This window comes from Peromyscus maniculatus, chromosome 4 (assembly GCF_049852395.1).
Source record: "Peromyscus maniculatus bairdii isolate BWxNUB_F1_BW_parent chromosome 4, HU_Pman_BW_mat_3.1, whole genome shotgun sequence".
In the NCBI taxonomy this organism is placed as follows: Eukaryota; Metazoa; Chordata; class Mammalia; order Rodentia; family Cricetidae; genus Peromyscus; species Peromyscus maniculatus.
In genome coordinates, this window is record NC_134855.1 from 11,441,531 (window position 1) to 11,453,958 (window position 12,428).

The following is a 12,428-nucleotide window of genomic DNA, read 5'->3' on the forward strand; positions in this document are numbered from 1 at the left end:
CAGCCCCATCCCACTCCAGAGCTCACAAGGACCAAGATTGCCACCAGAGCTAATGATATGGAACACACCAGACAGAGGCCTCCTGAGTTACTCTATTGGGACAAAAAGACAACTCAACAGACCCGTCTTTCTGCTCAGTAATCCCCACTACATTTGCGTCCAACTGAATTTTTTGCAGGATTAGGCATTTTCCCCCTTGTTCCAAGTGCTTCTGTATTTTGAGACAAGCAGACACGAGTACACCCTCTCTCTGTCTCTCTGACACACACACACACACACACACACACACACACACACACACGACAGAAGAGCTGGCATCAGCCTTCCAGGTGACCTTGCCAGCTTATGTAAACAGGCTCTGCACAGTCTAACTCCCATCTTACCTTTTCAAGCTTGCCTTCTTCTTCACAGCGGAGACACCGAGGTTTCTAGGAGCATCTCTTAGCCCAAAGCTCTTAGCCACATGCCCAAGGTGTAGCGACCTGACATGGAAGATAGGCTTCAGCTCCCTAGGGTAGGTGGCATAGGCTCGGATGAAGGACTGCAGAGCTAGAAGAAAGGGGGAGGGGAAAGAAAGTTAGGGGTTCTGAAGTCTCAAGGCTACCCACCCCTATGCTACCCTCCTTTACCTTGCCAAGAAAGAGAACAGAACCAGGACAATTACAACACAGGTAACCTGAAGCCACACTTGTGTATGTTCTTAAAATCTCTAAAGGGCTGGGGAGATGCTCACTGATTAAGGAGACGGACCGTTCCTGCAGAGGGCCTGAGTTTGGTTCCCAGAGCCCACATCGGACAGCTCCTAATAGCCTGTAACCCCAGCTCTGAAGGGATCTGATGCCTCCCTAGGCAACTGCACTCACTTATGCATACCACACACAGATACACATGCATATACCTAATCAAAACAACAAAAGTTAAAAAAAAAAAAAAGTTAAAAAAAAAAAAAAACAACAACAAAAGTTAAAAAAAATCCAAACAAAAAATTACAGCCAAACTTACTCAAAAATCCTCTAACATGTGTTTTTACTGAGGAGTTGGCAACAGTCCAACAGGGCAGGGCCTGTTTTCTCTTTTGTCACACACACACACACACACACACACACACACACACACACACACACACACACACACACACAGTCTCAAGCCTACAACAGTGCCTGGCATGTAGCATGTAGAAAATGTTGATCACTTAGTTTCTTCATTCAATCTGTGACCAACATTTTCTTATGAAAATTCTTAGATATTTATTAGAGAAAAAAAATCAGTTATTTTTGAATAGTTAATGCACACAATCATGCCAAGGAGAAAGGATATCGTAAAAACTAAAATAGTGCAGGTAACAGTTGACCTGGGTACCCGCTACCAGGCTGGAGAGCCCAGTTACAGAGCTGCAGCCCCAATTTGAAGTTAGAAGGAATGGGTTCCTTGTTCTAGACCCCAGCTGCAGCTAGAGATGATCTGGACTCCATTCCTAAGTGCTGGAGCTTTGGCTGGGCCCCTGTGCTTTACCCAGACGGCCCCCTGGGGACAGACTCTCCTCTGTCCGGCTCCCTGAATATCCCAGAGAAAGTGAACGTGCTGTCTCCCTCTCCAGCAGAGGGACAATCTGCAATGTACTCTGCCCACCACTGCTCTTTGAGTGCCACACCCAACTCCTCTACCAGGAGGGCTGGCACCAGCCCTGGACCTCTGAGGAAAGAGGCATCAAGCACCAGCCTCCCTCACCTGGGTGGTTGAGCCACTGGACTGGCAAGTTTGCCCACAGCTTAAGTGTAATATCCCAGCAGCACCTGGAGATTGCCGTTTATGAACAGTAATAAAAAGTGTCATTTTAGCAGATCAGCTCCTGGAAGGATCCTGGGAATCCATCAAAGCTCTATTTACTGAGCAAAGTGAACTCCTTTTCCCAATCGATGAGAAATAATAAGCACAGCAACTACTCTGCACCTCTCTCTTAAATCTGTGTTCACTTCCCTTCCAATAACCAGGGACCAGCTTTTTCAAAGAGCATCTTTAACACTTCAAATGGTCTGCGTTGTCTGGAGGGTTCCGACACGGGCCCCACCCACAGTTACTCACATTCTCAGAGAGGAACTCACTGGCATTGCAGTGACCACCAAGACCTGACTCCTCTACTTCCCTTTCTTCGCCCAATCCCAACACTTACCTCTGGTCTAAAACATCCCACCGAGCCAAGCTAATCCAAGAGTCCAGGCCACCCCAAAGTCAGCCCATATCTCACTTCCTGCCACTGTTCCACATAAGCAGCTGAGCCCTGGGTCTCTGCCTGGCTCACAACCCTCCTCCTCCATAGCACACACTTCCAGGAAGCAAGAAAACAGATATATATCTGTCCCAAGAGATGTAGGTGCCCAGCTAGAATCTTTACAGGGATAACAAGCTGCTGAGCAATGGCAGGAAATGTTTATACCCAGACATGGGCCCAGGCAGCATTTCACACTGCATATTTAACTAAACCTTAGTGTCCTCCAGGTTTAGTGTCACTGGGACAGAGACAGCTGGCTGTCCTTGCACACGTGCATAGACTTCCATGTTTGGCTAACTCTGAGACAGCAGGGGCAGGAAGTGGTTCAAGCTGGCAGTGTCTAGAATGTACAGAAGGAATAGGGCTGTGGGACCAGCACAGCAGAAAGTGGAGAACTGAAAGGAGACGTTTATTCGGGGTGACGGATGGAGCTACAGGCAATGAAAGTTGAGCATTTTAGTTGCCGGCTCTTATTTCCAGGGAGCTATTTAAGGTGTATGAATTAGAGGGAATCTGTCTAAAATAATCCACTTGGACACCTTGCCCTTTTTTATTCATGGGCATCTGGATCAGGAATGGGAATGTCATACAGATCACTCCTAGGAGAAGGTGGCAAAGGAACAATACTGCAGGCTGGAAACACTCCTCCCGCCCACATCACAAGCCCTATCTAGTCCACCACGAAGGTATACATACCTATACCAATTATCCAAAGGACATGAGAAAAGAATGCCTTGTTATGGCTCTCTTAAAAGACAAAGCACCTGGCAATGTGCCCAGCCAATGCCTTTCCACTGAGGAGGTGAGGAGGTAAATGTATTATTACGACCAAGAAGTGTCCCTTCCAAGCACAAGTGTAAGAACCACATGATTCCTACTCTGCAGGAAGGCCAGAAGATGGAAATGACAGACCATGGGAACAGGGGCATGTGTAGGCAGAGGACTCTGCTCACCAAAACTTTCCTTCAGAGTCTAGACTGAGAACACATTACAACTACTTCTGCAGCCTAAGTCCCTAAACAACACACAGAGCAGAGGAAAAGGAATGACTGTTCTAGAGACCAGCAATAATTAAACTGACTATTAATAACGATAGGGTCAAAACATGCAAAATGCACACTTGGCCCAGTTTCTACCTAATTTTCTGCCATAAAGGCAAGGCCAGCTGCATTGTTAATTATTCACGAGGCAGGTTCTGCAATGTCACAAAAAGGCAAGCAAGCAAGCTGGTTGAGGAATTTGTATATGTAAACTGAAATGCAAAAGGTAGTATCAACTTATGGGGTACAATGGCTTTTCATATGTCATGGGTTAAGTTCCTTTAGAGCGGCAGATGCAGACACATTCCTCCAAACCTCCCAGTCACAATCCTAAGTAATAGGAGAAATTAGTGAAGGTCCCTGTGTCCCAAGATAGGTGACTAAGGTCTAAGGTGAGGGCAGCTGGTTCCAGCCCTTACAAACCTGGAGTGAAGATCAGTTGGCAAACAAGAGCAATGATCTGTGGACTTCCTTCTTGTATGTATACCCCACAAACATGGGGAGCAGCTCTGCTCCTACAGCTTCAATAGACTGCGGAGGGCAGACACCCCCATCACAATCTCTGACAGCTGCCTGTTGCTAACTTTCAAGCGACTATCCAGGCACCTACGTAGGGCAATCTTGCCAAAGTACAGGAATACCACCGAAACAGCCAAAGTGGATGGTGTGGCAGGCATCTTTCCATGGCAACGTCACTAACGATCTGAATTTAGCTTCGGCAGTCACCTTCCTCCAAAGGTCAAAATCGCAGTGACAGTCTTTGGCTCCTCTACAGGGAGGTTCTCAGGAACTATGGGGAATTGCTGAAGACAAGGTATTATTTGAGAAGTGACTAGAAGGACAGACACCAGTTATATATGGCTGGCAAGGATAGACTTCCATTATATGCAGTTCTGTTTGAAGTATTTTGACAACCAAACCCTGTGCTGAGGGTCAATGATGGCTATCTGAAAACATCTGTTTATCTTTTTGTTGCTGCTGAGGACAGAGCTTGGAAGCCTTGTGTTCTCTGGGTAAGTGCTGGACCACTGAGCTGCATCTCCAGTCCTGCTGCTCTGTTTTTCTCATCTACTGCTTGATGGCTACTCACTGGAACCCAATCTCCAGCTTTCAATCTTACCCCAGGGTCAATTCTCACAGGGCCGCCAAGTGACCTTTTAAAACCCATGGCCAACCTGGGCGTGGTGGCAGAGGCCAGCCTGTCCTACAGAGTGAGTTCTAGGATAGCCAGGGCTACAAGGAGAAACTCTGTCTCAAAAAAAACAAAAACCCAAAACCAGAAAAACAACAACAACAAACAAACAAACAAACTCCAAACCAACCAACCAACCAACCAACCAAACTCCTTTGGACCCCTGAGCCACACCTTAGTTCAAAGCCTACAGACTTCAGAGCAACCCCCAAGCCCTACAAGATTCTGCCCTAGCTAACCCACCCTCGACTACATCACTTTCCTTCCTTTAGAACATAAATACTTATCCCAGTTTGCCTTGCTGAACCATCACATTCTCATCGAGGCTTACTCTGACCTCTTTACCAATCACATTCCAGTCATTACACCTGCTGTCCCTTTCTGTAGTCTGGATCACTATCTAAAACACCTGTTCACTATGTTACTATCTTGCAGCTACTCCTGTACCTTTAACACATTAGTTTATAAAGCAGAGTTTGTTTTTGTTTTCCACCCACCTCCTCATGCACTGAAGCATCTGGGACAGCACCAAACTCTAGTAACACTGCCAAATAAATTACTTTTAAAAAGATACTTCTAGCTGGGAGTGGTGGTACATGCTTGTAGTCCCAGCACTTGGGAGACTACGGCAGGAGGATCTCAATTTTAAGACCTGCTTGGGCTACATATGTAGCATGACCCTGTCTCAAAACTAAATGAAAACTATTTTTAAAAGAACGATAGCCAGGCTTGGTAACACCTTCAACCCAGGCATTCAGCAGGCAGATAGATTGCTTGTAAGTTTGAGGCCAGCCTGTTCTACAGAATGACTTCCTGTTTAAAAAAAAATGCTTCATTCTTCTCAAAAATCTCAAGGAACTCCCAAAAAGAACTGTGTACCCCTCCAACTTGGGTCTTTTTTTATTTGGTTTTTGAGAAAGGGTTTCTCTGTGTAGCCCTAGCTGTCCTGGAACTTGTTCTGTAGATCAGGCTGGCCTTGAACTCAAGAGATCTGCCTGTCTCTGCTTCCTGGTGCTGGGATTGAGGGTGTGCACCACCACTGCCTGGCTCCAACTTGGATCTTTGCACAAATTAGTCAGCAGCAGGAACATTCCACTAGGAAAAAGAGTTGGAGATTCTAACCACACTCACTGCTCAAGATGAGCTATTAATTCCACCCTTAACACCAGGATCCCAGGGGCTAATTTATCTTACAAAAGGCCCGAGAATTACATCTATATCACTTTTATGAATCGCCCTTTCATGGTCTACAGCCTGTCCTCACAACCATTCTCCTTTTCATTTGTATCTTCACACAGGAACTCCTTAGGTCTAATGCGTCCAGTCCTTACCTTCATCTCCAATTTCCATCCCTACAACTATTTCTGCCAACATGTCATCTCTGTTGTCTGGTGTTCAAAGACAGAAAAAAAAAAAAAAAAAAAAAACAGATCCCCAAGATCCAAGCTGTTGGGTCAGAGCTCTAGTCCTGATATAAGCCAAGATAAAGCCTCATTTGTGCGAAAAGTGGAGATGTATGAAATTAGCATTTAATATCACTTTAAAGCCTTCCGAGCCTGATTCCAAACCCTGCAGAATTACTGCAGAATGAAGGCTTTGATTGGTACACAGAAGTCCCTGGATGTCCTCTCAACCATGGAAGTGTGTGGTGAGGGGTGAAGCCAACACCTTGTGGGGCTACCCCACCCCCAATCTCCTGAGAATTCCACTGACCTTTCTTTGCCCAGGAGACCATCCTCTCACTGGAGTGCACATAATCTTCAAATACTGTCTGCAATACTGTGGCTCGTTCTCGGATTTCCTGGGGGCCACTGGCATGGGATTTCTGGGAGGGTGACGGAAGGATTAAAGGAGAGGCAGAGTTGAAGTCAGGAATAATGAAGCAGTTTATAATAGATTTAATAACAGTAAAATCACACGGTAACCACCCAGGGGCCAACGAGGGTAATCCTTTCAATATTACTAGGGAAAGAAGGGAGCTATAAAGATGTTAAAGTCAAGCAAAGATGAGGACGGCGTTAAGGGGAGCAGACCAGGTTTATTTATTTGTTTGCCTACTTTCCTTCATGACCTCTTATCACTCATGCTCAAAGTGAAAGACCTTTGGAGGTACTCTGGAGTTTTCCAAGCCTAATTCTGGCATTTTAAGCAGTGAACACATGCTGTTTTTAAATAACTCTTTTCCCCTTAGACTTTCTCCCTTATCCCCCCCATCCCCATCCCTCCCAATGGTAGAAAAAAGGCATTTTTTTCCCTTAAGACCATTCCAGTGATCTGCCTAAAATTCAGCCTTACAAGGCTTTATATCCCTGAGTCTTGAGCTTGCTCCCCATTCCTAGAGGTTGGTTACCAGTGTTTTAGGTTTGCTCCAGAAGCCTGTGACCACCATGCTAAGTTCTGAGGGCCTATTAAGAAGGCGGCTTTTCAGTAAGCCACATTCAAAGGCTGCCTTAGTCCCTGCAGCCAGGAATACCACTGTAGCCACTGAAAACTATTAATAATATATATGACCATTTTCATCTTTTAAAAGTCCCAGAGAAAAGATGTCTTTTAAAAATTCCTTCTAGAAAGTAGTGATTTTTTATTTCCTTTATCTCACAACAAACAACGGCACGAAGAGACTTTAGCCTAGGAAGGCAGGTCACCCAAGTGCAGACACTCATGTAAAATGGCTACAGAGCCCCAGACTCCATCCTCCTTTGTAGAACCCGGGCTTCCTCTCTGCCCTCAGAGGACAAGTGTGGGCACCCGAGTCCCCCTGTGTCTTTTAAGGCTGGAGAGGAAGAACAGAAGGGAGAGGAGAGAAAGCCTCTTTTTGGACGGACAGACGCTCTTCTCTGCGTGAATAGACTTAACAACACGAAGATGTTTTGGTGTAGTCACATCATCCTGCTACCTGTTTGGCTGGTGACAGTCTAGCTGATCTCACGGTACCTGGTCCCCAAGGGTTTTATCCACCACACTGTCAGGAGACGCGCCACCGAGGAGCCGTGTTACCAAAGTGGACATTTGCTATTGTCATTAGCAAGGATCTTTTCACCTCTTAACTGATGTGAAATGCAAACTTTTCTGCTGTCCTCCTTTCATTAAGCCACCTCAGCAGCACAACTGTCACCTTGCCTGCATTTTTTTTTTAATATGAATGTGAAATTAGTGAAGATGCCCTTTCCCCTGGCGGACAGAATCCTCTGTTATTAAAAAGTAAAGCACTTTAATAATGAAAACTTTTTCCTCTTTTTCCTGTGTTTTAACTGTTTAAAATTAATGAGAAGGGCAGAATGGTTGTCAAAGCGATATTGAAAGCCGGGCAGCCAGGACCGAATAAGCACAAAAATCCCTCTAGAGTGTTAAATAAACAGAGCTGCAGCCCTCTCTGAATCCCTCTGTTGGTTATTGTATACATTCTGTAACAGCTCTCAGAATAGATCTGAGAGCCAGGGAGGCAGAGAGGTTTCAGAATTCCAATAAAGGCCTCAAATTAAAGACAGCCTGGTGCGAATTCCAGGAGAAAATTAAAGAGACCTCAAGCTTAAGTGACAGGTGACTTGCTTCTGTGTCACAACTGTCAGGGGATTTAGTGATAATATGGCAATATATTACAAAGGGCTTTTCTTATTCCCCCCTTTAGGTTTCAAAATGAGGCATCTTTTCTTCCCAACCAAAAAAAAAATTACATATATATAATGTGAGTGTATATACAAGTGAAATGTGTAGAAAAATGATAAAATCAGGCTTACACAGTTAAAATGATGAGGTCAGTTTTAGTGAAATGTATGAAAAGTTAATGACAGAAAACAATATATTTAGGAAAAAGCATGTCTTACCCCCAATTCCAGAAATACTTTCAGACTGCCCCTCCCGAGAATGAATGAGGTGATTTTTGGTTGTGGGGAGGACAGTCTAAATTTAAACTGGAGACGGAATGGGGCAGAGTTCGCAGTGCCACGGCAGCCCGAGACAGGTAAACGCTCCTGTAATGAGAGCGGGTCGGAGCCCCAGGCTCGTGAGCAGGGAGCACTGCCCCCCCCCAGACACAAGCTGGCGACAGTTAATGAAGCCAGCCTGCAGCTAGCGGACCCCGGGCAGTGGAGAAAACATGCTTCCAGCCTTCTACTGGCTCTTGGTGCCCTGTCTGCAACACCCCACTGATCCTGGAGACAAAGACCATGAGAAAAGATGAGCTAAGGGCTCTGATCTGATTTTAACACTTCCCAATGCCAGCGACAGTTTGGGAATTTTACAAGCAGAGCTCACAGGACAAAAAAAAAAAACAAAAACAAACTGGGAGGAAAAACAAACATGGTGCGAGGGTGCACACTCTGCATGAAAACTTCACAACGCCCAGCAGCCAAGAGACAGACACCTCAGAGAAAACTAGCCTGGACCGCTGTGTCAGTGGGAAGTTTTAGGTGATGGCAGTGCTGGGCAGGAGTGTGTGTACAGTGGAGGCACTGTGCTGAACAGCCAACTTCCAAGATATATTTAACTAAATGGAAGAATTTTGTTTTAATCACTTTCCTGCCAAGCTAAGCTTCACCTCGTGGTCCCCAGAACCTTCTGAGTGCCTCCCAGTCAAACTGAAAGATCAAATTTATTCTCTTTGTAGGAAGGTGAACACTCACACCCAGACGCAGCTGTATATATATTTCATACACCTAAATATGAAATATACATTTTACAGATGCTTCACTCGCTTTCTTTCTGTTCACAGAAGTCCAAAAATGTGTGTGCCAAAGAGTCCAAAAATGTGTGTGCCAAAGGGACATTTACCATGGGCTTGAGAGGAGCTGGTGAAGAAGAGGGAGGGCATGGGGACGAGGTGCAGCATCTGTAGGCTGGCCCCTGTGCAGCCGCTGCAGAGCTGTCTGCATTTCAAGGGGAGGGTAGCCAGGACAGGTGCACTTGTCATGAGAAACAGAACAGAAGCTGGACCAGCATCCACTGAGCCCTTCCAGGCCAGAGCTGTGTGATTAACAACACTGCAACTTAGATCAGGCAGTCTTTCCTTTGAGTTAAAAAGGAAACTGGGTCCTATAAGCTAGGTCTCAATCAACAGGAAGTCCAGTGTGACGAATTTAGTTTTCCAAGTTAATCATACCTGGCAATGTCAGTGAAAACCCAATCTTGCTTAGCATTCCCTCTCAAACAAACAGCAGTAAATCATAAAACTAGAAAAGCATCCAACTCAATCCTACCAAAAGGTGGGAGCCAGGTGGACTGGGGAGATGGTCTTCGCCCTGGAGAACTCACATGGTTGGAAGGCCAATGAGCTCTTTCTGCTCGTTTATTAAACTCTCAGGCAACCTCAGATATGGGCACTCACATTCTCCTTCTACAGACAGGAAGACAGTTCTGGAGGAAGGAAATCTGCCCAAGGCCACAGAGGTCACAGTGACGAGGCAAGGACTCGAGGCCAGGCCATTACAATGGCTGCTAGGGCTCAGGACGTCTTTGAGGCTGGCCCAGCCAGAGAAGGCTTAAGGAGAAGAACTCATGCTACAAGACCACAGAAGGTCACATGTTAAAATGACATGGCCAGTTGCTGAACGGATAGAGGGAAAGGGGAAGGGGGCCACTGTTCACACAGATACAAGGATCACCTACCTCCCTGGAGAGAAAAGACTCAAACCAAAGCTGTCCCAGAAACAGACCATAGAAGGGGTCTGATCCAACTTTTCGGATCTCACTTTGTCACTCTGCAGCCAGTTCTCATTTCTGGAGGGCGGGCAGATGCTTACACTCCATTTATAGAGCACTGGCAGGAAAGTGTGGCGGCTACACTGTACAGCCCTCCCTACTTCATGGGATACTTGGTGCTTTAAGACCTTTTCACACTGTCCTCTACTCTCCTAAGAAGAGCATGTCCACCTCAATTTTACACCTCAAGAAGCTGAGGTGTGCGAAGGCTCAGGACTCCGAGAGGCGCTGGCCGAGAAGCTGACCAAGGACCTGCTCTTCACCCACTCTCAACGCCGCATTCCCCACAGCCACCAAGCTCCCTGCTGACCTGTGGAGCTGGACCCAGGAAGCAGCTTGCAGTAGTTACAGGAACAGTAAAACATAGGAACTCTAAGCACAATAGTTACAGAATAACAGGTGTGCAAAGACCACAGTGCATCCGTGTAACAGATGCTCAATCCCTTAAAAATAGACCAAGCTCACTCTAGTATGGCTGTGATGTTTCTTTCCCATGCAGTCACTTAGAACAACTTGTTGATCAACTGCATCTTTAACAGCCTTTTCTAGTCACAAGGGTCTGTGGTGTGGTATCATTTACTGACCAAACTTCATCTCTGTGGAAACATCAAAGATCTACTTAAAAAAAAAAAAACAAAAAACAAAAAACAGTTCAGTGTGGAGTTTGGAGCGAAATTCTGTTGTAAAATGAACCTTGGGTACATTGTCAGTGCCACTGGAAAGAGCATTTCCAGCTGGTCATGTAGGCATACCTGGACACTCAGCACTGGTGAGGCTGAGCCAGCAATACCCTGAGTTCAAAGCCAGTTTGGGTTACATAGTGAGACCCTGTCTCACCAACAAAACAAAGAAACCAGGTGGCACTTGAGTGGGGGCACAGGGTGAAGCTGACACGAGCGCTCTTGAACCTATCTTCAAGGTTGCTGGCTTCATGGTCTGTGCAGCTCCTTCGCTCTGAGCATCATTCTCCTGGCCTAGCAAACAGGTCCTAGCCACCTCCCGGGGTTACTACAAAGATTTACTGGGGCCCCACTCAAAACTACTTGCTGACATAGACTCCCTTAGGTGTGCTCTGGAAAAAGAGAGCTTAAGCCAGGGCCTGGCAAATCTAGCCCTACCTCAAAGGCAGTATTGGTCCAAATACAGGCACCTGATGCATGAGAGGGATATCTCAGCCTGATCCAAGTGACTCTGATTTTCCTACTGCATCACCAGGCCTCAGAAAATAAATGTAAAATATTCAAGTGATTAGCCAAGTCACATAGAGCAATACACATGTGCATATGCTACACTGAGCAATGGACTGGGGGGTGGGCCCGAGAGGCAGTAGGGAGGGGATGCTCAGGTCTGCAGGCACAGCTCGCTAGCTCCATATGGAGCTGCATGAATAGTAAACAATTTTTCTTCTTAATGATTTCAACTTTACCCTTCCTCTGTGGACAGTGCACTCAAATTAAAAAATGGACAACCTAAGTGTGTCTGAAAGAGAGACAGAGATATTTATTTCTTCCATTCTGCTATGGATGGACAGGTCTAGTCAGTGGTCCTCGCTGATGATCTGGAGAGGGGCCACCACCTGGGTGAACTTACAATGCTGGCTCCAAACTCAATGCCCTAGACCTCCTTTCTGCGGAGCCTGCTGCTGCTTGGCGGTCCTCCAGAATGGACTGGTGCCCATTAACTGGATGAGACTAGCAAACACATGGGGGGGGGGGACACTAAAAAAACCCCGAAAAACAAAACAAAACTACAATCAAATCTGACTTCATCTAATACTCATAATCCTTAAAATGTACATTGTTTGGCAGAAGAAACAGCCCACACATGAAGTCCCCACACCCCAGATCAAGATATGAGCCACTCACCTGGGCTCCCCTCTGTCTCCTTTTAAAACAAGCATCCTTTGTCAGGACAGCCAAAATATCTTCCATCTTAATCTCAGAAACACTGTAAGAAGAGCACATGGAAGTCAGCTTTTTACTTTCCCGGAGATAGCACAAATTCTGATGTATAAAACTGGCCCGTTCTGAAACTAGACCTGAAGTACAAGCAACACCCAAGAAGAGACAGCCAGCCAGTGAGTACCTCAATTGGTACAGGACTTGCTACCACACCCACAACTTGACTTTAGCCACCAAGACCTACACAGTAGGAGGAGAGAACTGAATCCCAGAGTTGTCCTCTGACCATCACACTTGTTTTACTGCCCCCCCCCACATACAGCATAAAT

At 46.0% G+C, this 12,428-nt stretch overlaps 1 protein-coding gene across 2 annotated transcripts in view; it reads right to left on the reverse strand.

The window, feature by feature from the left end:
- Positions 1 to 12,428, reverse strand: part of Ddx31 (DEAD-box helicase 31) — a 68,529-nt gene that overhangs the window by 12,935 nt on the left and 43,166 nt on the right. The window contains exons 17-20 of one of the 2 annotated variants that reach the window (XM_042275028.2): positions 12,064 to 12,145; positions 8,326 to 8,472; positions 6,215 to 6,326; positions 384 to 549 (exon numbers count right to left, since the gene is read on the reverse strand). In XM_042275028.2, the coding sequence (XP_042130962.2) occupies positions 384 to 549; positions 6,215 to 6,326; positions 8,326 to 8,472; positions 12,064 to 12,145 (507 nt within the window). The remainder of the gene's footprint in view (positions 1 to 383; positions 550 to 6,214; positions 6,327 to 8,325; positions 8,473 to 12,063; positions 12,146 to 12,428) is intronic. The other variant, XM_006983368.4, reaches the window with a different exon arrangement.